Below are 23970 nucleotides of genomic sequence, written 5' to 3' on the forward strand. Positions count from 1 at the left end.
ATACTTTAAGTTCTGGGATACATTTGCAGAATGTGCATGTTTGTTACATAGGTATACATGTGCCATAGTGGTTTGCTGCACACATCAACCTGTAATCTACATTAGGTATTTATCCTAATACTATGCCTCCACTAGCCCCCCACCCCCCCACAGACCCCGGTGTGTGATGTTCCCCTCCCTGTGTCCATGTGGTCTCATTGTTCAACTCCCATTTATGAGTGAGAACTTGCAGTGTTTGGTTTTCTGTTCCTGTGTTAGTTTGCTGAGAATGATGGTTTCCAACTTCATCCATGTGCCTGCAAAGGACATGAACTCATCCTTTTTTATGGCTGCATACTATTCCATGGTGTATATGTGCCACATTTTCTTTATCCGATCTATCATTGATGGGCATTTGGGTTGATTCCAAGTCTTTGCTATTGTGGATAGTGCTGCAATAAACATACGTATGCATGTGTCTTTATAGTAGAATGATTTATAATCTTTTGGGTATATACCCAGTAATGAGATTGCTGGGTCAAATGGTATTTCTGGTTCTAGATCCTTGAGAAATTGCCACACTGTCTTTCACAATGATTGAACTAATTTACGCTCCCACCAACAGTGTAAAAGCTTTCGTATTTCTCCACATCCTCTCCAGCATCTGTTGTTTCCTGACTTTTTAATGATCGTCTTTCTAACTGGCATGAGATGGTATCTCATTGTTGTTTGGATTTGCATTTCTCTAATGAACATATGAGTTTTTTTTTTTCCATATGTGTGTTGGCCACATAAGTGTCTTCTTTTGAGAAGTCTTTGTTCATATCGTTTGCCTACATTTTGATGGGGTTGTCTTGTAAATTTTTTGTAAATTTGTAAATTTGTTTAAGTTTACAAACAAATTTAATTTTTTTTTTCTTGTAAATTTTTTTCTTGTAAATTTGTTTAAGTTCCTTGTAGATTCTGGATATTAGCCCTTTGTCAGATGGGTAGATGGCAACACTTTTTTCCTGTCCTGTAGGTTGCCTGTCCACTCTGATGATAATTTCTTTTGCTGTGCAGAGCTCTTTAGTTTAATTATATCCCATTTGTCAATTTTGGCTTTTGTGGTCATTGCTTTTGGTGTTTTTGTCATGAAGTCTTTGCCCATGCCTATTTCCTGAATGGTATTGCCTAGGTTTTCTTCTAGGGTTTTTATGGTTTTAGGTCTTAAATTTAAGTCTGTAATCCATCTTGAGTTATTTTTTGTATAAGGTGTAAGAAAGGAGTCCAGTTTCAGTTTTCTGCATGTGGGTAGCCAGTTTTACCAACACCATTTATTAAATAGGGAATCCTTTCCCCATTTCTTGTTTTTGTCAGGTTTGTCAAGGATCCGATGGTTGTAGATGTATGGTGTTATTTCTGAGGACTCTATTATGTTCCATTGTCTATCTCTTTGTTTTGATATCAGTACTATGCTGTTTTGGTTACTATAGCCTTGTAGTATAGTTTGAAGTCAGGTAGTGTGATGCCTCCAGCTTTGTTCTTTTTGCTTAGGATTGCCTAGGACATACTGGCTCATTTTTGGTTCCATATGAAATTTAAAGTAGTTTTTTCTAGTTCTCTAAAGAAGGTCAATGGTAGCTTGATGGGGATAGCATTGAATCTATAAATTACTTTAGGCAGTATGGCCATTTTCATGATACTGATTATTCCTATCCATGAGCATGGAATATTCTTCCATTTATTTGTGTCTTCTCTTATTTCCTTGAGCAGTGGTTTGTAGTTCTCCTTGAAGAGGTCCTTAACATCCGTTGTGAGTTGGATTCCTAGGTATTTTATTCTCTTTGTAGCAATCGTGAATGGAAGTTGACTCATGATTTGGCTCTCTGTTTGTCTGTTATTGATGTGTAGGAATATTTGTGATTTTTGCACATTGATTTTGTATCCTGAGACTTTGCTGAAGTTGCTTATTAGATTGAGATTTTGGGCTGAGACAATGGGGTTTTCTAAATATACAATCATGTCATCTGCAAATGGTGACAATTTGAATTCCTCTCTTCCTATTTGAATACACTTTATTTCTTTCTCTTGCTGATTTCCCTGGCCAGGACTTCCAGTACTATGTTGGATAGGAGTGGTGAGAGAGGGCATCCTTGTCTTGTGCTGGTTTTCAAAGGGAATGCTTCCAGCTTTTACCCATTCAGTATGATATTGGCTATGGGTTTGTCATAAATAGCTCTTATTATTTTGAGACACGTTCCATCAATACCTAGTTTACTGAGAGTTTTTAGCATGAAGGGCTGTTGAATTTTGTTGAAGGCCTTTTCTGCATCTATTGAGATAATTGTGTGTTTTCTTTAATTGGTTCTGTTTATGTGATGGATTACGTTGATTGATTTGTGTATGTTGAACCAGTCTTGCATCCCAGGGATGAAGCTGACTTGATCGTAGTGGATAAGCTTTTTGATGTCCTGCTGGATTCAGTTTGCCAGTATTTTATTGAGTATTTTTGCATCGATATTCATCAGGGATATTGGCCTGAAATTCTCTTTTATTCTTGTGTCTTTGTCAGATTTTGATATAAGGATGATGCTGTTCTCATAAAATGAGTTAGGGAGGAGTCCCTCTTTTTCTATTGTTTGGAATAGTTTCAGTAGGAATAGTACCAGCTCCTCTGTTTACCTCTGTTAGAATTCAGCTGTGAATCTATTTGGTCCTGGGCTTTTTTTTTAGTTGACAGGCTATTAATTACTGCCTCAATTTCAGAACTCAGTATGGGTCTGTTCAGGGATTTGACATTTTCCTGGTTTAGTCTTGGGAGGGTGTATGTGTCCAGGAATTTATCTATTTCTTCTAGATTTTCTAGCTTATTTGCATAGAGGTGTTTATAGTACTCTCAGATGGTAGTATTTCTGTGGGATCAGTGGTGATATCCCCTTTATTGTGTCTATTTGATTCTTCTCTCTTTTCTTCTTTATTAGTCTGGCTAGCGGTCTATCTATTTAGTTAATCTTTTCAAAGCATCAGCTCCTGGATTCACGGATATTTTGAAGGGTTTTTTGTGTCGCTATCTCAGTTCTACTCTGATTTAGTTATTTCTTGTCTTCTGCTAGCTTTTGAATTTATTTGTTCTTGCTTCTCTAGTTCTTTTAATTGTGATGTTAGGGTGTTGATTTTAGATATTTCCCTATAGCATTTAGTGGTATAAATTTCCCTCTAAATACTGCTTTAGCTGTGTCTCAGAGATTCTAGGACATTGTGTCTTTGTTCTCATTGGTTTCAAAGAACTTATTTATTTCCGCCTTAATTTCGTTATTTACCCAGTAGTTATTTAGGAGCAGGTTGTTCATTTTCCATGTAGTTGTGTGGTTTTGAGTGAGTTTCTTAATCCTGAGTTTTAATTTGATTTCACTGTGGTCTGAGAGACTGTTTGTTAACATTTCTGTTCTTTTGCATTTGCTGAGGAGTGTTTTACTTCCAATTATGTGGTCAATTTTAGAATAAGGGCAATGTGATGCTGAGAAGAATGTGTATTCTGTTGATTTGGGGTGGAGAGTTCTGCAGATGTCTATTAGGTCCACTTGGTCCAGAGCTGAGTTCAAGTCCTGAATATCCTTGTTAATTTTCTGTCTCATTAATCTCTCTAATATTGACATTGGGGTGTTAAAGTCTCCCACTATTATTGTGTGGGAGTCTAAGTCTCTTTGTAAGTCTCTAAGAACTTGCTTTATGAATCCAGGTGCTCCTGTATTGGGTGCATATGTATTTAGAAGAGTTAACTCTTTTGTTGCATTGATCCCTTTACCATTATGTAATGCCCTTCTTTGTCTTTTTTGATCTTTGTTGGTTTAAAGTCTGTTTTATCAGAGACTAAGATTGCAACCCCTCCTTTTTATGCTTTCCATTTGCTAGGTAAATATTCCTCTATCCCTTTATTTTGAGCCTAAGTGTGTCTTTGCACATTAAATTGGTCTCCTGAATACAGCACACTGATGGGTCTTGACTGTTTATCCAATTTGCTGTTCTGTGTCTTTTAATTGGAGCATTTAGCCAATTTATATTTAAGGTTAATATTGTTATGTGTGAAATTGATCCTGTTCTTATGATGCTAGCTGGTTATTTGGCCCATTAATTGATATAGTTTCTTTATGGGGTCGATGGTCTTTACAATTTGGTATGTTTTTGCAGTGGCTGGTACTGATTTTTCCTTTCCTATTTAGTGCTTCCTCCTCGTAAGGCAGGCCTGGTGGTGACAAAATCTCTCGCCATTTTCTTGTCCGTAAAATATTTTATTTCTCCTTCGCTTATGAAACTTAGTTTGGCTGGATATGAAATTCTGGGTTGAAAACTCTTTTCTTTAAGAATGTTGAATATTAGCCCCCACTCTCTTCTGGCTTGTAGGGTTTCCACAGAGAGATCTGTTATTAGTCTGATGGGGTTCCCTTTGTGAGTAACCCGACCTTTCTCTCTGGCTGCCCTTAACATTTTTTTCTTTATTTCAACCTTGGTGAATCTGATGATTATGTCTTGGGGTTGCTCTTCTCGAGGAGTATCATTGTGGTGTTCTCTGTATTTCCTGAATTTGAATGTTAGCCTGCCTTGCTAGGTTGGGGAAGTTCTTCATAATATCCTGAAGAGTGTTTCCAAACTTGGTTGCATCCTCCCTGTCACTTTCGGGTACACCAATCAAACATAGGTTTGGTCTTTTCACATAGTCGCATATTTCTTAGAGGCTTTGTTCTTTCCTTTTCATTTTATTTCCTCTAATCTTGTGTTCATGGTTTATTTCATTAAATTGATCTTCAATCTCTGATATCCTTTCTTCCATTTGATCGATTCGGTTCTTGATATTGTGTATGCTTCACCAAGTTCTTGTGCTGTGTTTTTCAGCTCCATCAAGTCATTTATGTTCTTCTGTAAACTGGTTATTCCAGTTAGCATTCCTCTGACCTTTTTTCAAGGTTCTTAGCTTCCTTGCATTGGGTTAGCACATGATCCTTTAGCTCAGAGGAGTTTGTTATTACCCACCCTGTGAAGCCTACTTCTGTCAATTTGTCAAATTCATGCTCCATCCAGTTTTGTTCCCTTGCTGGTGAGGAGTTGTGATCCTTTGGAGAAGAGGCGTTCTGCTTTTTGGAATTTTCAGGATTTTGCACTGGTTTTTTCCTCATCTTCATAGATTTATCTACCTTTGGTCTTTTATGTTGGTGACCTTCAGATGGAGTTTTTGTGTGGATGTCCATTTTGTTGATGTTGATGCTATTTCTTTCTGTTTGTTAGTTTTCCTTCTAACAGTCAGGCCCATCTGCTGCAGGTCTGCTGGAGTTTGCTGGAGGTCCACTCCAGACCCTGTTTGCCTGCGTATCACCAGCGAAAGCTGAAGAACAGCAAAGATTGCTGCCTGCTCCTTCCTCTGGAAGCTTTGTCCCAGAGGAGCACCCACTAGTTCTAGCCAGAGCTCTCCTGTATGAGGTGTCTGTTGACCCCTGCTGGGAGGTGTCTCCCAATCAGGAGGCACAGGGGTCAGGGACCCACTTGAGGAGGCAGTCTGTTCCTTAGCAGAGCTCAAGTGCTGTGCTGGGAGATCCACTGCTCTCTTCCAAGCCAGCAGGCAGGAATGTTTAAGTCTGCTGAAGCTGCTCCCACAGCCACCCCTTCCCTTGGGTGCTCTGACCCAGGGAGGTGAGAGTTTTATCTGTAAGCCCCTGGCTGGGGCTGCTGCCTTTCTTTCAGAGATGCCCTGCCCAGAGAGGAGGAATCTAGTGAGGCAGTCTGGCTACAGCAACTTTGACCCATTTTGAACTTCCCAGTGGCTTTGTTTATACTGTAAGGGGAAAACCACCTACTCAAGCCTCAGTAATGGTGGATGCCCCTCTCCCCACCAAGCTCGAGCATCCCAGGTCGATATCAGACTACTGTGCTGGCAGCAAGAATTTCAAGTCAGTGGATCTTAGCTTGATGGGCTCTGTGGGGGTGGAATCCACTGAACTAGACCACTTGGCTCCGTGGCTTCAGCCTCCTTTCCAGGGGAGTGAACAGTTCTGTCTCACTGGTGTTCAGGCACCATGGGGTATGAAAAAAATTCCTGCAGCTAGCTTGTCTCCCCAAATGGCTGCCCAGTTTTGTGCTTGAAACCCAGGGCCTTGGTGGTGTAGGCACCTGAGGGAATCTCCTGGTCTGTGGGTTTCGAAGACTGGGAAAACTGTAGTATCTTGGCTGGATAGCTATGTCCCACAAGGCACAGTCCCTCATGACTTCCCTTGGCTAGGGAAGGGAGTTCCCTGACTGCTTGCACTTCCCAGGTGAGGCAACACCCCACCCTGCTTCTGCTTGCCCTCCGTGGGCTGTACCCACTGTCTAACCAGTCCCAATGAGATGAGCTGGGTACCTCAGTTGGAAATGCAGAAATCACCCGCCTTCTGCATTGATCTCACCAGGAGTTGCAGACCAGAGCTGTTATTTGGCCATCTTGCCTAGGTCATCTACCGTTTTCTTTTTTTGATGTGTCTTTGTCTGGTTTTAAGATCTGGGTAATACTGGCCTTATAGAATGAGTTTGGAAGTATTCCCTGGTCCTCTATTTTTTGGAACAGTTTGAGTAGGATTGATATTATTTCTCCTTCAAATATTTGGCAGCATTCAGCAGTGAAGCCTTGGGGTCCTGGGCTTTTCTTTTCTGGGAGATTTTTTATTAAGGCTTCAATTTCATTACTTGTTATTGGTCTGTTCAAGTTGTCAATCTTGGTTGTGGTTCAATCTTGGTAGGTTGTATGTGTCTAGGAATTTATTTATTTTTTCTGGATTTTCCAATTTATTGGCACATAGTTGCTCATAGTCAGATTTGTCAATTTTGTTTATCTTTTTGGAAAACCAAGTTTTTGTTTCATTGATCTTTTATATTGTATTGAAATGAATTTCAAATTTATGTCCACTCTGATCTTTATTATTCCTTTTCTTCTAATTTGGGGTTCAGTTTGCTGTTGATTTCCTAGTTTATTAAGACATATCATTATGTTACTTATTTGAAATTTTTCTTCTTTTTTGACGTAGGCACTTATAGCTATAAATTTTTTTCTTAGTACTGCTTTCACTGTATCCCATAGATTTTGATATGTTGTGTTTTCATTATCATTTATTTCAAGGAATTTTCCAAATTCGTTTTTAATTTCTTCATTGACTCACTGGTCAATTCAAGAGCATACTGTTTAATTTTCATGTGTTTGTGTCATTTCCAAAATTCCTTTGTTATTTTATTCCATTGTGGTCAGAGAAGATGGTTAATATTATTTCAGTTTCTTTGAATGTCTTAAGACTTGTTGTGTGACCTGACATATGACCTCTCCTTGAGAATGATCCATGTGCTGAGGAGAAAAATGTCTATTCTGCAGCCATTGGGTGAAATGTTCTGCAGATATCTATTAGGTCCACTTGTTCTGTAGTGCAGATTATGTCTGATGTTTCTTTGTTGATTTTCTGTCAGGGCAGTCTGTCCAGTGCTGAAAGTGGTGGTATTGAAGTCTCCAGCAATTATTGTGGTAGGGTCTATCTCTCTCTTTAGCTCCAGTAATGTTTACTTTATTTATATGGGTGCTTTAATGCATATATATTTGCAATCATTGTATCCTCTCACTGACTTGACCCCTTTATTACAATATAATGACCTTCTTTTTCTCATAGTTTTTGTTTGGAAATCTGTTTTGTCTGATATAAGTATCTTGCTCTTTTTTGGTTTCCATTGGCATGGAGTATCTTTTTTTATCCATTTATTTTCAGTCTATGTGTATATAGGTGAAGTGTGTTTCTTACAGGCAAAGATCATTGAGATTTGTTTTTTCATTCATCCAGCCACTCTGTGTCTTTTGATTGGAGAAGTTAGTCCATTTACATTCAGTGTTATTACTGATAAGTAGAGACTTATTACTGCCATTTTGTTATTTGTTTTCTGGTTGTTTTGTGTTCTTCTCTTCCTTCTTTCCTCCCATTCCAGGTTTTCATTTAGTGAAGGTGATTTTTATCTAGTAGTATGCTTTGATTTCTTACTTTTTATTTGTTATGGATCTGTTGTATTTTTTTTGGTTTGAGGTTACCATGAGGCTTGCAAATACTATCTTATAACCCACGATTTTAAACTGATAACAACTTAACACTGATTGCATAAACCAACAAACATGTAAAGAGAAAACTGATAAAAACTCTATGCCTCAACTTCATCCTCCCATTTTTAAACTTTTTGTCTTTTTTTTGTGTTTTTATACTGTCTATGTCTTGTAAAGTTGTAGTTATTATTTTTTATTGGTTTTTAATTTAATCTTTCCACTTAATTCAAGAGAAGTTGATACACCACCATTACAGTGTTATATTAGCCTGTGTTTTTCTGTGTATGTACTATTACCAGTGAGTTTTGTATTCAGATGGTTTCTTCTTGCTCAGTAACATTCTTTTTTTTTCTGATTGAATGACTCCCTTTGACATTTCTTATAGGACAGGTCTGGTGTTGATGGAATCCATTAGCTTTTGTTTGTCTAGGAAAGTCTATTTCTCCTTCATGCTTAAAGCATATTTTTGCTGGATATACCATTCTAGGGTAAAAGTTGTTTTTTCCTTCAGCACTTTAAATATGTCATGCCACTCTCTCCTGGCCTGTGTGGTTTCCACTGAGAAGTCTGCTGCCAGATGTATTGGAGCTCCATGGTATGTTGTTTGTTTCTTTTCTTTCACCACTTTTACGATCATTTTTTAATCTATGACGTTTGAGGGTTTGATTATTAAATACCTTGAGGTAGTCTTTTTAGGTTAAATCTGCTTGGTGTTCTATAACCTTCTTGTACTTGAATCTTGATATCTTTCTGTAGGTTTGGGGAGTTCTCTGATATTATCCCTTTCAATAAACCTTCTAACCCTTTCTCTTTCTCTGCTTCCTCTTTAAGGCCAATAACTTTTAGATTTTCCCTTTTAAGGCTGTTTTCCATCTTGTAGGTGTGCTTCATTGTTTTTTGTTCTTTTTTCTTTTGTTTCCTCTGACTGTGTATTGTCAAACAGCCTGTCTTCAAGCTCACTAATTCTTTCTTCCGCTTGATCAGTTTTGCTATCAAGGGACTCTGATACATTCTTCAGCATATCAGTTGTATTTCTCAGCTCCAGAATTTCTGCTTGAGCCTTTTTAATTATTTCAATCTGTTTGTGAAATTTTTCTGACAGAATTCTGAATTCCTTCTTTGTATTATCTTGAGTTTCTTTGAGTTTCCTCAAAACACCTATTTTCAATTCTCCATTTGAAAGGTCATATTTCTCTGTTTCTCAAGGACTGGCCCCGTGCTCATTTGGTGAGATCATGTTTTTGTGGTGGTGTTGTTACTTGTAGATGTTCATTGGTGTTTGGGCATTGAAGAGTTAGATATTTGTTGTAGTCTTCACAGTCTGGACTTGTTTGTGCCTGTCCTTGGGAAGGCTTTCCAAGTGTTTGAAGGGACTTGGGCCCCAAGCCCAGTAACACTGTGGATTTTGTAGAGGTACCGCCTTGGTGGTCTTACAGAAGATCTGAAAGAATTCTCTGGATTACCAAGCAGAGACTCTTGTTCTTTTCCCTTAATTTCTTCCAAACAAATGAAGTCTCTTTCTCTTTCTTTGCTGGGCTACCTGGAACTGGAGGTGTGGTGATACAGACACCCGTGTGGCTGTCACCACTGGAACTGTGCTGGGTCAGACATGAGCTACTGGGCCTCACCCAAGGCCCTTCCCTTTGGAGAGATGAGTTTCCCCCAGGCCCAGGGTGTGTCCAGGGATGCTGTGTGGGAGCCAGGGATTGAAGTCAAAGACATTAGCAACTTACCTGCTTTTCTACTCTACTGTGGCTAAACTGGCATTCAAACCATAATAGAGTCCTTCCCACTCTTCCCAGTAATTTCCATAGGCAAATGGGCCCTTCCCTGTGGCCACTAACACTAGTCCACGGGGGTTTCTGCTAGGCTTTCACCAATGTTTACTTAAAGGCCAAGGGCTGTCTTCCATCAGCTTGTGTTGAATGCTGCCAGGCCTGTGACTCATCCTTCAGCACAGTAGGCCAGGTCCAGAAATCTGTCTAAGATCCTAGTCCTGCACTCAAGGACCCCAAGAGCCTGCTAATTGCCTTACCCTACTGTGGCTAAGCTGGTACATAGGGTGCAAGATAAAATCCTGTCTCTTTTCCCCTTTGCTTTTCTCAAACAGGAGTCTTTCACTGTAGCCACCACAGCTGGGAATGTACTGGGCTACTCCTGAAGGCCAGCATGTCTCAGAGCCCAAGGCCCACAGCATACTCACTGGGTATTGTTGGTGGTTTTTCAGGGCCCAAGGGCTCTTTGGTCAACAGGTGATGAATTCTGCCAGTACTGGATCCTTCCCTTCAAAGCAGCAGGTTCCCTTTTGACCCAGAATGTGTCTAGAAATGTTACCGGGAGCTAGGGCCTCAAATGGGGGTCTCATGTCTCTGCTTGGTGCACTATTACACTGTGGCTGAGTTGGTATCCAAGATGCAAAACAAAGTCCTCTTTACTCTTCACTCTTCTCTCTTGATGCAGAAGGAAAGAGTCACCTTCCTTGTTATGAACTGCGCTGCCTGGGCTTGGGGAAGGGATGGTGCTCACACTCCCTTAGCTATGCCAGCTATTGTCTCCCTAGTTCACATTCCTCCCTAGTTCACTGGCTGTAAGCCCAGCCTAGCACTAGGCATAGCCTAGGAATTGCAGTCATTGTGTCCTAGACAGCCTTTGAAGTTTACCTAGGACCCCAGAGCACTTCAGCCCATGGTGGTAAGGCTTGCCAAGAAACTCATGTTCCTTGAGGATGTGCGATTCCCTTCTGGTTAGGGCTGGTCCAAATGCTCCTGCTGTGACAGGGACGTACTGAGTTCAATGTAAAGTCTCCCAGTCACTGAGCTTTCCCTTCCTAGAGTGCACAGAATCTCTTTCCACACTGCAGGGAGATCGGGGAGGGGTGGCATTCACTATTCAAGACGGTATCGCTTGTCCTCCTCAGTGTCTCTTTCCACAATACGAAGTTAAAACCAGGTACAGTGATTGTTATTGCTCATCTGATTTTTGCTTCTTGTGACTATGTTTTTCTGTGTGTGGATAGTTGTTAAAATTTGATGTTCCAGCGATGCGGAGGGGACGAATAGCATAGGCTTCTATTTTGCTGTCTTGCTCTGCACTCCTTTGTAAACTGATTTTATATTACAACAAAAATTAAGACACTTCTGTAATTTATTGTAATGTGTTTTAAATCTGTATTGAAACAATTAGTAAATTTTCCTATTGGCATTCCTTAAGGAATGTATTCAGTCTTCAGAATGCTAATCAGAGAAAAATCATATGCAAGTTATGGAAACATTTTTGTTATTCTTCCTGTATGAATATAGAAAATAATGACTCAAAAAATATTTTCAAAAGACCATAATATAAACTAGTTTTTAAAAATAAAATCCCTAGAGTGGAGCTATGCCAAAGCTTGAATGTAGGCAGTTTTCCAAGGAATGTATCCCCTTTGCTTTTAAAAACTTTAGAGACTAGTGTTTAAGTAGAAAACAAATACGGCATATGGGAATAAATGAAAGTACATAATAGTGGAGATAACTTCAGTATATTACAAATACGTATTTTAAAATAACAGAAAGGAAGTCTTTATTCTATTTATTACCTTTCATTTCAACATTCAGGTAATAGAATTACCATATTAAATACTTAGAATCTATTTTCTACCCAAGTGATTCTTAAATTAATCCAAGTCTTTTCATTCATTCATTCATTCATTCATTCATTCATTCATCCATCCATCCATGTCTCTCCACCAGTTAATTAATAAGCAACATCTATGTACCAGACAATGGGGACACTACAGTGAGTAAAATGAAGAGCTTAAATTAAGCTTAAGCTTTTTCAAGGGCTTAGATATCATCTTTAACTCTACCAACCTAGGCTAACTTATCATTATCTTTGACCTAGACTGTCATAATAGCCTCCTGCCTAACCCACTCTCTTCCATTTCGCCCACTCCAGAGTCCCATCTTTGTTTTAGAGCATTTAAGGAAGTGCCCCATGGGTGCCTGAATCTGGATTTTTCTCTGATATGTACACTGACCTTACATGAATTCTCCCTATGTCTCCAAACCTGAAATAACTCTTTTTTTTTTTTTTAGATGGAGTCTTGCTGTGTCACCCAGACTGGAGTGCAGTGGAGCGATCTCAGCTCACTGCAACCTCTGCGTCCCGGGTTCAAGCAATTCTCCTGTCTCAGCCTCCCAAGTAACTGGGATTACAGGCACACGCCACCACACTTGGCTAATTTTTTTGTGTTTTTAATAGAGACGGGTTTCGCCATGTTGGCCAGGCTAGTCTCGAACTACTGACCTCCGATGATCCGCCTGCCTCTGCCTCCCAGAGTGCTGGGGTTACAGGCATGAGCCACTGCACCTGGCCTTCCTGAAGTAACTCTTATATCTGCTTTGTTTTTTACTCAGTGACAGCTACATTGAAAAAAGTAATGACTTTCTTATAGATTACAGTAGTCAAAGTAGTTAAGCAATTAAAAAATTTAGCAAAAAATGTAATTGAATGCTGTCACTTTACAAATTAAGACATTAATGTTAACAATATGACTAGTTTATGGTAAAATTGGATCTATGGTAAAATTGGATTTACTGTTATTATCAGTAAAACAAACAAACAAAAATTGCTTTACTTAGGCTCTTCGGATTCCCTAGAAAGGGGATTTAGGATATTTCAAGAAATAGTGATTATTTCAATCCTCTCTGCAGCAATAAGGAAACAGGGATCCCATGGAATCTAAAGCCAGGTACTGTAATATGACTTGGTCTGACATACACACTGATTCAAAGCAGCTGTATCTTAGCAGCATTAGTTTGTGAATCTTTTATTGTACTTTTCTACCAGTACTTATCTACTTTCTCTGCATCTGCTTTTTTTGTGTTATCTTGTCCTCTGACAACTGTCTTAACATAATTTCTGTTTCTACTTTTTATGTATACTCTGGCTTTTTTGTAGCATCTCAGCGACGCTACTCTTCCTCTTAGCCTTTCTTTGTGAATCTGTCTAGCTCCCTCCTACCCCCACTGTTAAGTACTTGCATTTTTCTATTGTTGTTGTTTTAATCAACTTTATTTTTTTAAAAAAGAGATTTTTATTGGCCCAGCTTGTCCTTTTTTTTTTTTTTTTTTTTTTTAAGAGGGTGCTATGTTGCCCGCACTGGACTTGAGCTCCTGGGCTCAAGCAACCCTCCCACCTCAGCGTCTTAAGTAACTGGACTACAGGAATGCCATTTGCCTGGCCCAGCTTGTTTTTATTTAAATAAAACTTTATTGACATGGATGAATGAATGAATGAATTTATTTAAATAAATCTTTATTCCAAGTCATTTTGTAAGCTACTGGCCTGATTTATATTGTCCTCCCTTAGATTAAGTGTCAAGTCCTGTGGCTGAGGTGGGGAAGGAGTGAGTTCATAAAAAACAGATTATGACTGCATGGTGCTGCCACCTTGTCAGGGTCTCTGAATGAAGAAGAACCCCTTTAAAGAGAAGTGTACATACAGAAGATACCATGATTAACATATACACATAGTTCACTATTATGGAGTGATTTGGGGAAAATAAGCTAAAATAAAATTGTGCCACCATTGCATTTTGTTTCTTTATAGGCTAGTGAGGAAACTTACTCTGATCTGAAAAACAGGTGTTGGCCAAAGAAAATCAAGCTTGTAGCTAGACAGCTAGATTCAAGGGTTCACAGAATTTAAAATAAGTAAATAAATAAACACACACTTTTTTAAAAAATAGGAAAAGGAAATAGGCTCATGGCAGAGAGTCTCTGTAACCTATGAGCCTCCTACCCTGGCTCTTTATTTGTCATCCTCCAGGAAACTTCCAGCTCACACTCTCCTAGAGCTGCTGCCTCATCCCAGGGAGCCACCACCCCTGTCTAGCACTGAGGATGTTTCTTATCTCCTGTTGTAAAAAGTGAAAAAACTAAGCTTTGTAGATATTTTACTTGTGGAATTTTGTGTAAACATTTAGACAACTGAGCACGATATGTATTATATTATGTAATTAGCCTAATCTTGAACTCTCTTTAAAAATGTAAAAACAGTTAAACTGTTTTAAGTTTAACATCACAAAAGCTGTTGAAATCATTCCTTTAGTTTTCAAATAGGCACCTCTTCTAAATGATGTTTTTTAACCAAAGTGTCATTCCCTTCTCTCATCCATTAATCCAAACTCATCTCTTCTGGTAAACCCTCAGTGATTAATACTGAATAATTCTTTCACTGCATTAGGCTATATTCTGAAACCCAGTAAATTTGTCTTTAGTTTGCAGTATATTAATTGGAAATTTTTGATATTCATAAACTATGATTTATTTCAGGCTTTTGAGTTATATTTCAAGTCCTTAAGAAAAGGAATTTCTTTTGTTCTTTTGTATGCACCAAAATCCTGTGGTAAACAGTAGATCAAATCACTAATTTTTATGTAGAACTGTACAAATAAGCTCCAAAATCTTTCTTTATTTCATTCTTCCTGTCCTTTCTTTTAGTTTCCTTTATTTTGTCCCTATATCTTTCTTGAAGAAAGATATTGTCTATTTTATAGCTTTGGGTGTTTACTTATAGAGAGTAAGATTTTCTTTTGCTTCTATTATTTGGAAAATATTCTTTATTACTAATTCCCTAGACAACTTTATAGAACCCCTTTTGATGAACCTGTGAGTAGCCTCATGATTCTTTGAGTTAGGTCATTCTTGGGGTGTTATGACAATGATTTGGGTTAGAGGAACTGCCTGGATATGATCCAGTTTTTCAATAATTACAAACAGATTATGTCTGAGACCATTTGTCTTAGCATTATTCAACTAAAACTAACTTTTTAAAAGCTTCAGCAAACTTAACATATCCATTGCTAGATATGAACCTTTTATAAAATATACTGTGCTTTAGTCTCTATTTAGTACTATGCTACCATTTTAGTTGATAGTAACAAGTCATTCAAATAACATGCAAGAAGGCTGGGCACGGTGGCTCATGCCTGTAATCCCAGCATTTTGGGAGGCCGAGGTGGGCGGATCACGAGGTGAGGAGATCGAGAACATCCTGGCTAACACGGTGAAACCCTGTCTCTACTAAAAAACACAAAAATTAGTTGGGTGTGGTGACAGGTGCCTGTAGTCCCAACTACTCAGGAGGCTGAGGCAGGACAATGGCGTGAACCCGGGAGGCGGAGCTTGCAGTGAGCGGAGATCACACCACTGCCCTCCAGCCTGGGTGACAGAGCGAGACTCTGTCTCAGAAAAAAAAAAAAAAAAAGAAAAGAAAAAAAAGCATGCAAGATTACATTATTAAAAGAATTAATTTGTTATTTAATAAAAAAGTAATTCTTATTAAATAAAAAAGATTAAGTTTAATAAGAAATAAATTAGTAACAATTAAATTTGTACTGAAGAGGAAACCAAAAGTTGGGATATAAGGCAACTTGCAACCTATGTTTCGTTATTTGGCGCATATGAGTTTACTTTTCATAGAGTGTCTTTGCTTATTCTTTTGCAGGGTCTCAAAGGACATCCTGGACTCCCAGGACTTCGAGGTGAACAAGTAGGTACTTCCTTTATAAGACTTATATCATGTGTGAAAAAGACACATGTTAGAGAACACCATTGAGAGACTATTTGCCCCTACTTTTTCAATTTTTCTTCACAGTGATTTTTTACTCCGTTTAGTGCAGGACAACCTTTTAATTGATTAGCTGTAGACCTATTTATTTAAAAAACTGTAACAGATATTATTTCACTGTTATTCATTTTTTGCTTTTGCCCCATATGTTTCAGACTAGTAGCTCTTAAACTTCTGCAGTTCACAGACCTCTTTGAGAATCTCATAAATATTTTGAATCCTTTCCCAGAAAATATCCATATCCATACACACACACACACACACACACACAGACACACACACACAGAGACTTGACTTTTTTGTACAATTTCAGTAGCTTACCAGTTCACTAAAGCCCAATCCATAGCTGTTTGTTCCCTGACCTTTTCCTGAGGAAATGCAAATAAATTTCAATAACAGTCCAAATTAGAATGGTACATATATCATTGTCCATAGTACACATACACAATATTTAAAAGTCAAAATAGTTTTGGAACTATTTAGTTTTTGATCATGTAACTGCTTCTCTCTCATCAGAAAATAATATATCATTATGTCATAGAAAAAAATAAAGTCATATCTCTTATAGTGTTATTATATTGACAATATAGTGTGACTATAACAGTGAAAAGGGTAAGATATTAGAAACTCACTACGGTGATGGATACTTTTATTAAAGAATCAGCACAGAGACTCAGGAAGCTCTAAAGGGAGATCCAGGAAGAAATGTAATGCATGGTACCTGAGGGAAAGCTGTAAATGAAGAAACAAAGCCAGTTTTCCCTTTCATTCATGTTAAGTTAGACAATGTACTCTGTTCAGTCCCTGAAGCACAACTTTTCAAGATTACTAATTACTAGACATGGCAAGCAAAGTGATATATGTATCTGTAACACATGTAATATCAGTTTCCTGCAAATCAACATGTACTGAAAAGCACTTGAGCATTTACGAGAGAAAAAGTTGAGAAGGGTGAGTGGGATTAGTCCCTGGGGAGAAAAAAATTTGTAGGATACTGCTTTGGCAGAAACGTGGATTCCAACGGAGGAAACCTGATACTTCACAAGTGGAAAATTGGCCATATGTCATTACTGACCAGTTCACTCACAAAATTGCTCCATAAACTAGTTGTGGTGGTGTATATATTATCTCTGAGGGTTATATACCTTTTAGAACAGTCTAAAACCAATTTTTAAGGTTGGAAAATGTATATTCTAGTCAGTTCTTGCTTTCTATTCTATTTGTTCCCAGAAAAAAAAAAAAAAAAAGAGGCAAAATTTGTGTTAACTTTGAGAAACAGCTGAAATAATTTTGCATTTTAATTGCGAAGTGGGCTTCATCCCTGGGATGCAAGGCTGGTTCAACATACGCAAATCAATAAACGTAATCCAGCATATAAACATAATCAAAGATAAAAACCGCATGATTATCTCAATAGATGCAGAAAAGGCCTTTGACAAAATTCAACAGCCTTCATGCTAAAAACTCCCAATAAATTCGGTATTGATGGAACATATCTCAAAATGATAAGAACTATTTATGACAAACCCAGAGCCACTATCATACTGAATGGGCAAAAACAGGAAGCATTCCCCATAAAAACTGGCACAAGAGAGGGGTGCCCTGTCTCACCACTCCTATTCAACATAGTGTTGGAAGTTCTGGCCAGGGCAATCAGGCAAGAGAAAGAAATCAAGGGTATTCAATTAGGAAAAGATGAAGTCAAATTGTCCCTGTTTGCAGATGACATGATTGTATATTTAGAAAACCCCATCGTCTCAGCCTAAAATCTCCTTAAGCTGATAAGCAACTTCAGCAAAGTCTCAGGATACAAAATCAATGTGCAAAAATCACAAACATTCTTATACACCAAAAACAGACAGAGAGCCAAATCATGAATGAAATCCCATTCACAATTGCTTCAAAGAGAATAAAATACCTAGGAATCCAACTTACAAGGTATGTGAAGGACCTCTTCAAGGAGAACTACAAACCACTGCTCAATGAAATAAAAGAGGACACAAACAAATGGAAGAACATTCCATGCCCATGGATAGGAAGAATCAATATTGTGAAAATGGCCATATTGCCCAAGGTTATTTATAGATTCAATGCCATCCCCATTAAGCTACCAATGACTTTCTTCACAGAATTGGAAAAAACTACTTTAAAGTTCATATGGAACCAAAAAAGAGCCCGCATTGCCAAGACAATCCTAAATCAAAAGAACAAAGCTGGAGGCATCACGTTACCTGACTTCAAACTATACTACAAGGCTACAGTAACCAAAACAGCATGGTACTGGTACCAAAACAGAGATATAGACCAATGGAACAGAACAGAGCCCTCAGAAATAATACCACACATCTACAACTATCTGATCTTTGACAAACCTGACAAAAACAAGAAACGGGGAAAGGATTCCCTATTTAATAAATGGTGCTGGGAAAACTGGCTAGCCATAAGTAGAAAGCTGAAACTGGATCCCTTCCTTACTCCTTATACAAAAATTAATTCAAGATGGATTAGAGACTTAAATGTTAGACCTAAAACCATAAAAACCCTAGAAGAAAACCTAGGCAACACCATTCAGGACATAAGCACGGACAAGGACTTTATGTCTAAAACACCAAAAGCAATGGCAACAAAAGCCAAAATAGACAAATGGGATCTAATTAAACTGAAGATCTTTTGCACAACAAAAGAAACTACCATCAGAGTGAACAAGCATCCTACAGAATGGGAGAAAATTTTTGCAATCTACTCATCTGACAAAGGGCTAATATCCAGAACCTACAAAGAACTCAAACAAATTTACAAGAAAAAATCCCATCAAAAAGTGGGCAAAGGAAATGAACAGACACTTCTCAAAAGAAGACATTTATAGAGCCAACAGACACATGAAAAACTGCTCATCATCACTGGCCATCCGAGAAATGCAAGTCAAAACCATAATGAGATACCATCTCACACCAGTTAGAATGACAATCATTAAAAAGTCAGGAAACAACAGGTGCTGGAGAGAATGTGGAGAAATAGAAACATTTTTACACTGTTGGTGGGACTGTAAACTAGTTCAACCATTGTGGAAGACAGTGTGACGATTCCTCAAGGATCTACAACTAGAAATACCATTTGACCCAGCCATCCCATTACTGGGTATATACCCAAAGGATTATAAGTCATGCTGCTATAAAGACACGTGCACATGTATGTTTATTATGGCACTATTCACAATAGTAAAGACTTGGAAACAACCCAGATGTCCATCTATGATAGACTGGATTAAGAAAATGTGGTACATATACACCATGGAATATTATGCTGCCACAAAAAAGGATGAGTTCATGTCCTTTGTAGGGACATGGATGCGGCTGGAAACCATCATTCTCAGCAAACTATCGCAAGAACAGAAAACCAAACACCACATGTTCTCACTTATAGGTGGGAATCGAACAATGAGATCACTTGGACACAGAGAGGGGAACATCACACACTGGGGCCTGTTGTGCGGTGGAGGGAGGAGGGAGGGATAGCGTTAGGAGATATACCTAATGTAAATGACGAGCTAATGGGTGCAGCACACCAACATGGCACATGTATACATATGTAACAAACCTGCACATTGTGCACATGTACCCTAGAACATAAAGTATAATAATAATTTAAAAAATAAATTACTATGGACATTAAGAGGAGCATAGCTGACTTGCTGGAAGACATTTGTCTTGAAAATTTGTAGATATCTTCAATTGGTCAGCACACATTTGGAAAGGCAATTATATCATTTATGTGAGCTCTAGTAATAAGAGCTGTCATTTACTTACAGCCCTTATTATTTGCCAAACTATATTACTATTAACTACAACTTCTAGTCATATATTCAGTTTTACATATGTTAATTAACCTAATGCCCAGCAATACTAAGAGTTATTGCAGTTACTTCCACTTTTAAATATATTTCTACACATAGTTCTCTTTTATCTACAAAATGAGTACTGTTATTCTATTTTACTAATGAAAGAACAGAAACCATAGTAGCAGTGCTGGAATTCTGAATGAAGTCTAACTGACTCAGAAGGTGTGTTTTAAGTAAGATTAGGGCAGGCTTCCTAACTTTCCGTTCCTGATTTCTCAAGGGGCTGTTGATATAACTGTATCTCTACTACTCCATCCAATCTGCAGATTTGAGTGAGCCAACTTTTTTTAAAACTCTATCTTTAAATGCAGAGTGAATTAAGTCATGCTGTTTGTTTTGAGTTTCTTTTGAGTTTCTTTGATTGTCTCAGTGAGTCTAGGGTATGGTTGGCTCAGAATAGGTTTATGCCATATAAAGATTATGCTGAAGTCTTACTTGTTTACTTTGTTTACTGCTGTTCTAGTATAGCAGAACTTAGACATTGAGTGGAATTCTTTTGTATCTTTCTCTGCATAGCTAAACTGTGTTAGCTAGATCTCCACATGCTGCTTTAGCACCCTCTGTGACAATCCATTTGAAATAGTATTTCACTTATGTTCTATAACAGACTGCCTTTTTATTGAGGTTAGTTAACTTAATTTGACTAGGAAAGGAATGGAAAAGGGATGGTGGTTTTCATTAGCCAGATAGATAGTGACCTACAGAATAAAAACAGTCTTTTACATTTGTCTTACTTCCTTTCTGTTGGCATACATCAATATAAGGTTTTGTGAATGTCTAGAATGTGGGCCTGGGTGTTTTGGATTTGGATGGGGCATAAAGGAAGGTGGTTGTAAATATACTAGAGCAAATCCCATAATTAGAGGACTTTCCTTGGAGTGCTATTGGACGTTTTTGGCACTTCAAACCCACACTAGGGAAACGGGCCTTTGAATGGTGGTCTCTGGAATTAGACTTGCTGATTTAATTCCTGACTTCCTACTTATTAGCTAAGTAACCTTCCATTGGTAACATAAACACCTTATGTCTCATTTTTTCTCATCTCTCATGTGGGAATAATGATATCTATCTTACAGGGTTTTTGAGTAGATTGAATAAGATAATACATCTAAAATACTTGAAATAGTGCCTGGCATATGATAAATGCTCAATAAATGTTATGGGAATAAAATATTATGTAAATATGTGATATCTAATATGAATAGGGGAATATTTAACATATAAATATGGCTTCTGAAATTCATAGGATATAATCTCTCTACATATAGACAAGAATTTCTTCTGTAATCCTCACAAGGCCATTGTTTATTCACATTCTCTTCAGTTGTCCATTGTCATAACTTCTGTGTATCTTAGTTTCTTTAAATGTAGAATGAAGAAAAGACTATCTCATATATGTAAAGTGCTTAGCAAATAAAAAGTGCTCAGTAAATGTTAATTTTGGTCAAGGGAAGGGAAGGGGAAATGAGAGATAGAAATGAGAGGGGAAAAAGTGAGAGATGAATTCTGAGAAAAGTAGAGAGAAGAAACTCAACCATTATCCTCTATTTTTCTTTTCCTTGGTCTGTTCTTTCTCTAGATTTTCCAAATTTTTAGAAGTTTTAGTGTATCTGTACTTAAAGTGGAGGTAACACTCTTCTATCTACTTCAGAGCAAAAGGATAAAGTGCAATTATCTTTCATTATATCATTTATAAACAAACAGGAAAGGAATTTTAGGTGATAATAAGAAATCTAGACAGCACTGTTGTCATCAGGTCAACACACCTTCTTCTGACATTTCCTTGGGTCAAGAGTTATTTGATAGACCTAAACTCTGAATAAACTAATGAGTAAATGAATGAACGAATGATGTATCAATGAAAAAGAGTTGTTTTTTTTTTTTTTTAATAAAATAGAAGCTATAATATTTTGTCTCACTTTTTCACCCAGTTCTGTAGCAGTTTTCCTGTCTTATGCCTTTGGGTTTCCATCTATCAGCCTTTCCTGCGCAAACCTTGTTTTAAATCAAGAATACAAAGTTGCAAATTCCAAATGAGTTTACCATTTGTCTAAGTCAGTTTGGGCTGCTATAACAAAAGACCATAGACTGGGTGACTTATAAACAACAGAAATTTCTCACAATTCTGGAGGCCGAAAGTCTGAGATCAGCATGCCAGCCCGGTTAGGTTCTGGTGAGGGCTATCTTTTGGATTACAGACTGCTGACTTTTTATTCTATTCTCACATGGTCTCTTTATAAGGTCATTTATCCCATTCATGAGGGCTCCAACCTATTTACCTTCCAAAGAGCCACCTCCTAATACTGTTAGGCAATATCTGCAGGGTTAGGATTTTAACATGAATTTTGAGGCACACAAATATTCAGTCCATAGCACCATTCAAATTTACTAGATCAGACCCATGTCATGATAAAGGTATTTGCTACTTAATATTCATTTACTTAGTTTACTTTAGGAAAGAAGTAGAGGTTGGTTTTGTGGTTTACTGCCCCTCTTAGTCTTCTGGGGCTCATGCTCAGACTGTTAAGGAGTGTTGTAGGATGATCGAGACAAGAAAGAATTCAATCTACTGGTAAAAAAAGTTACTAGTAATTAAGAAATATACCAGCTCTTCTTCTAGAATAAATGTCCGTTTTAGCTATGGATTTTTCCATCCTAGATTTATCATTATTAATGATCAATATATCATTTAGGGCCCTAACCTAATAGCTTTACTTATTTTATTTAGCAATTTTTGCCCATTTTCCTTCACACAGGTGATTTCAGTTACATAAGCCATGTGTAGGACTCAACATTTTTATGGGGAAAAATTATTTCCAAGCTTGTATATTGTAAATACACCAAATTTGTTTCCTTGGGCCTCCTTTGGCTTTGCTGTACTGTTTATTTTATTTATTATTTCAGGGAATTCCAGGATTTGCTGGTAATATTGGTTCACCCGGTTACCCTGGCAGGCAGGTGCAGTAACTATATTTAGACTTTTTATGTTCCTATTTATTAATATATTGTATTTCGATTTTGAGAATTAATGTTCAAATAATTGCTTTTATTAAATAATGAATAAGCCATAGAGAAATAATTTTAAAATCAAAGTTGTAGAAATCCATTACAATTTTTCTGCAGAAAGTTTTATTTAAAATCAGAATGGGGCTTTTAAATATGTTTGATGTAATATACAATGGAATCTTCAAAATTAAAATGCCCAAGTGTTAATAAGTTCTTTTTTTTTTTTTTTTTTTTTTTTTAAGACGGAGTCTTGCTCTGTCGCCCGGGCTGGAGTGCAGTGGCCGGATCTCAGCTCACTGCAAGCTCCGCCTCCCGGGTTTACGCCATTCTCCTGCCTCAGCCTCCTGAGTAGCGGGGACTACAGGCGCCCGCCACCTCGCCCGGCTAGTTTTTTTTGTGTGTGTGTTTTTAGTAGAGACGGGGTTTCACTGTGTTAGCCAGGATGGTCTCGATCTCCTGACCTCGTGATCCGCCCGTCTCGGCCTCCCAAAGTGCTGGGATTACAGGCTTGAGCCACCGCGCCCGGCCAATAAGTTCTTAAAACAGTGCTGATTGTGATTTTACAATATTGTCACTGAACAAAATGAAGTAAGAGTTAAGACTCTCTGTAATAAACATCATTTTTTAATAACACAGCTATAAAAATTTGAGAAACAGTATACCACTAGCAAACACTTTTATCTAAGTGAATTTGGTTATTTGTATACTGTTTTAAAAATTCATTCTAATCATTTTATATGTATTCCCTTATAACTTCTAACTTTCTCTACTTCATGTAGATTAATAACAGAACGAGCTATCTTTCCTAAGTTTTCATGAATTGATTGCTTCTAAAATTAATTAAATGTATAAAGTTACATTTATATCTTTTTTATTCTGAAGAATGAGGGAAATAAATAAGCAAAAAAATTAACAAAATTCCATTTTTTAGGACTTTAAAAACACTTAGAGGTATTCTGTATTACACTGTTACTCTCAAGTGAGAATATATGTTATATAAAAAATATGAAACATGAATATGTAAACATATGGACATTGATATAAAGTTTAAAATATATTTATCTTTTTAAAAATTTATGGTAATATCTTTTAGAATAAGTTAATTGGAAATGTTTTAAAACAACACAGATAATCTTCCAATGAGAAATAATGTAATGAAAAAATTTTTAAAAATCTGACAATGTGTTAATGTACTTTATTTATATATCTAAAATATATTTGTGTATAGATTATTTCCGATGGCTCTTTTGGTTCAGAAATTCTAAAATTCCTCAAACATTGGTAATCTTCATTAGTTATACAGAGTTCTGAATTCTATAGTTTTGAAAATGATACCTCTTTATATGCCCTTTTTATTAATCTATTTATTAGCTCTTTAAAATGTACTGTAGTATGA

The 23970-nt window shown here is 37.4% G+C and overlaps 1 protein-coding gene across 1 annotated transcript in view; it reads left to right on the forward strand.

Annotated features, from left to right (window-relative positions):
* Positions 1 to 23970, forward strand: part of COL24A1 (collagen type XXIV alpha 1 chain) — a 390023-nt gene that overhangs the window by 67603 nt on the left and 298450 nt on the right. Inside the window, exons 8-9 of the mRNA XM_007978084.3 lie at positions 15548 to 15592; positions 22473 to 22526. Coding sequence (XP_007976275.3) covers positions 15548 to 15592; positions 22473 to 22526 — 99 coding nt within the window. The remainder of the gene's footprint in view (positions 1 to 15547; positions 15593 to 22472; positions 22527 to 23970) is intronic.

This window comes from Chlorocebus sabaeus, chromosome 20, assembly GCF_047675955.1.
Source record: "Chlorocebus sabaeus isolate Y175 chromosome 20, mChlSab1.0.hap1, whole genome shotgun sequence".
Lineage (NCBI taxonomy): Eukaryota > Metazoa > Chordata > Mammalia > Primates > Cercopithecidae > Chlorocebus > Chlorocebus sabaeus.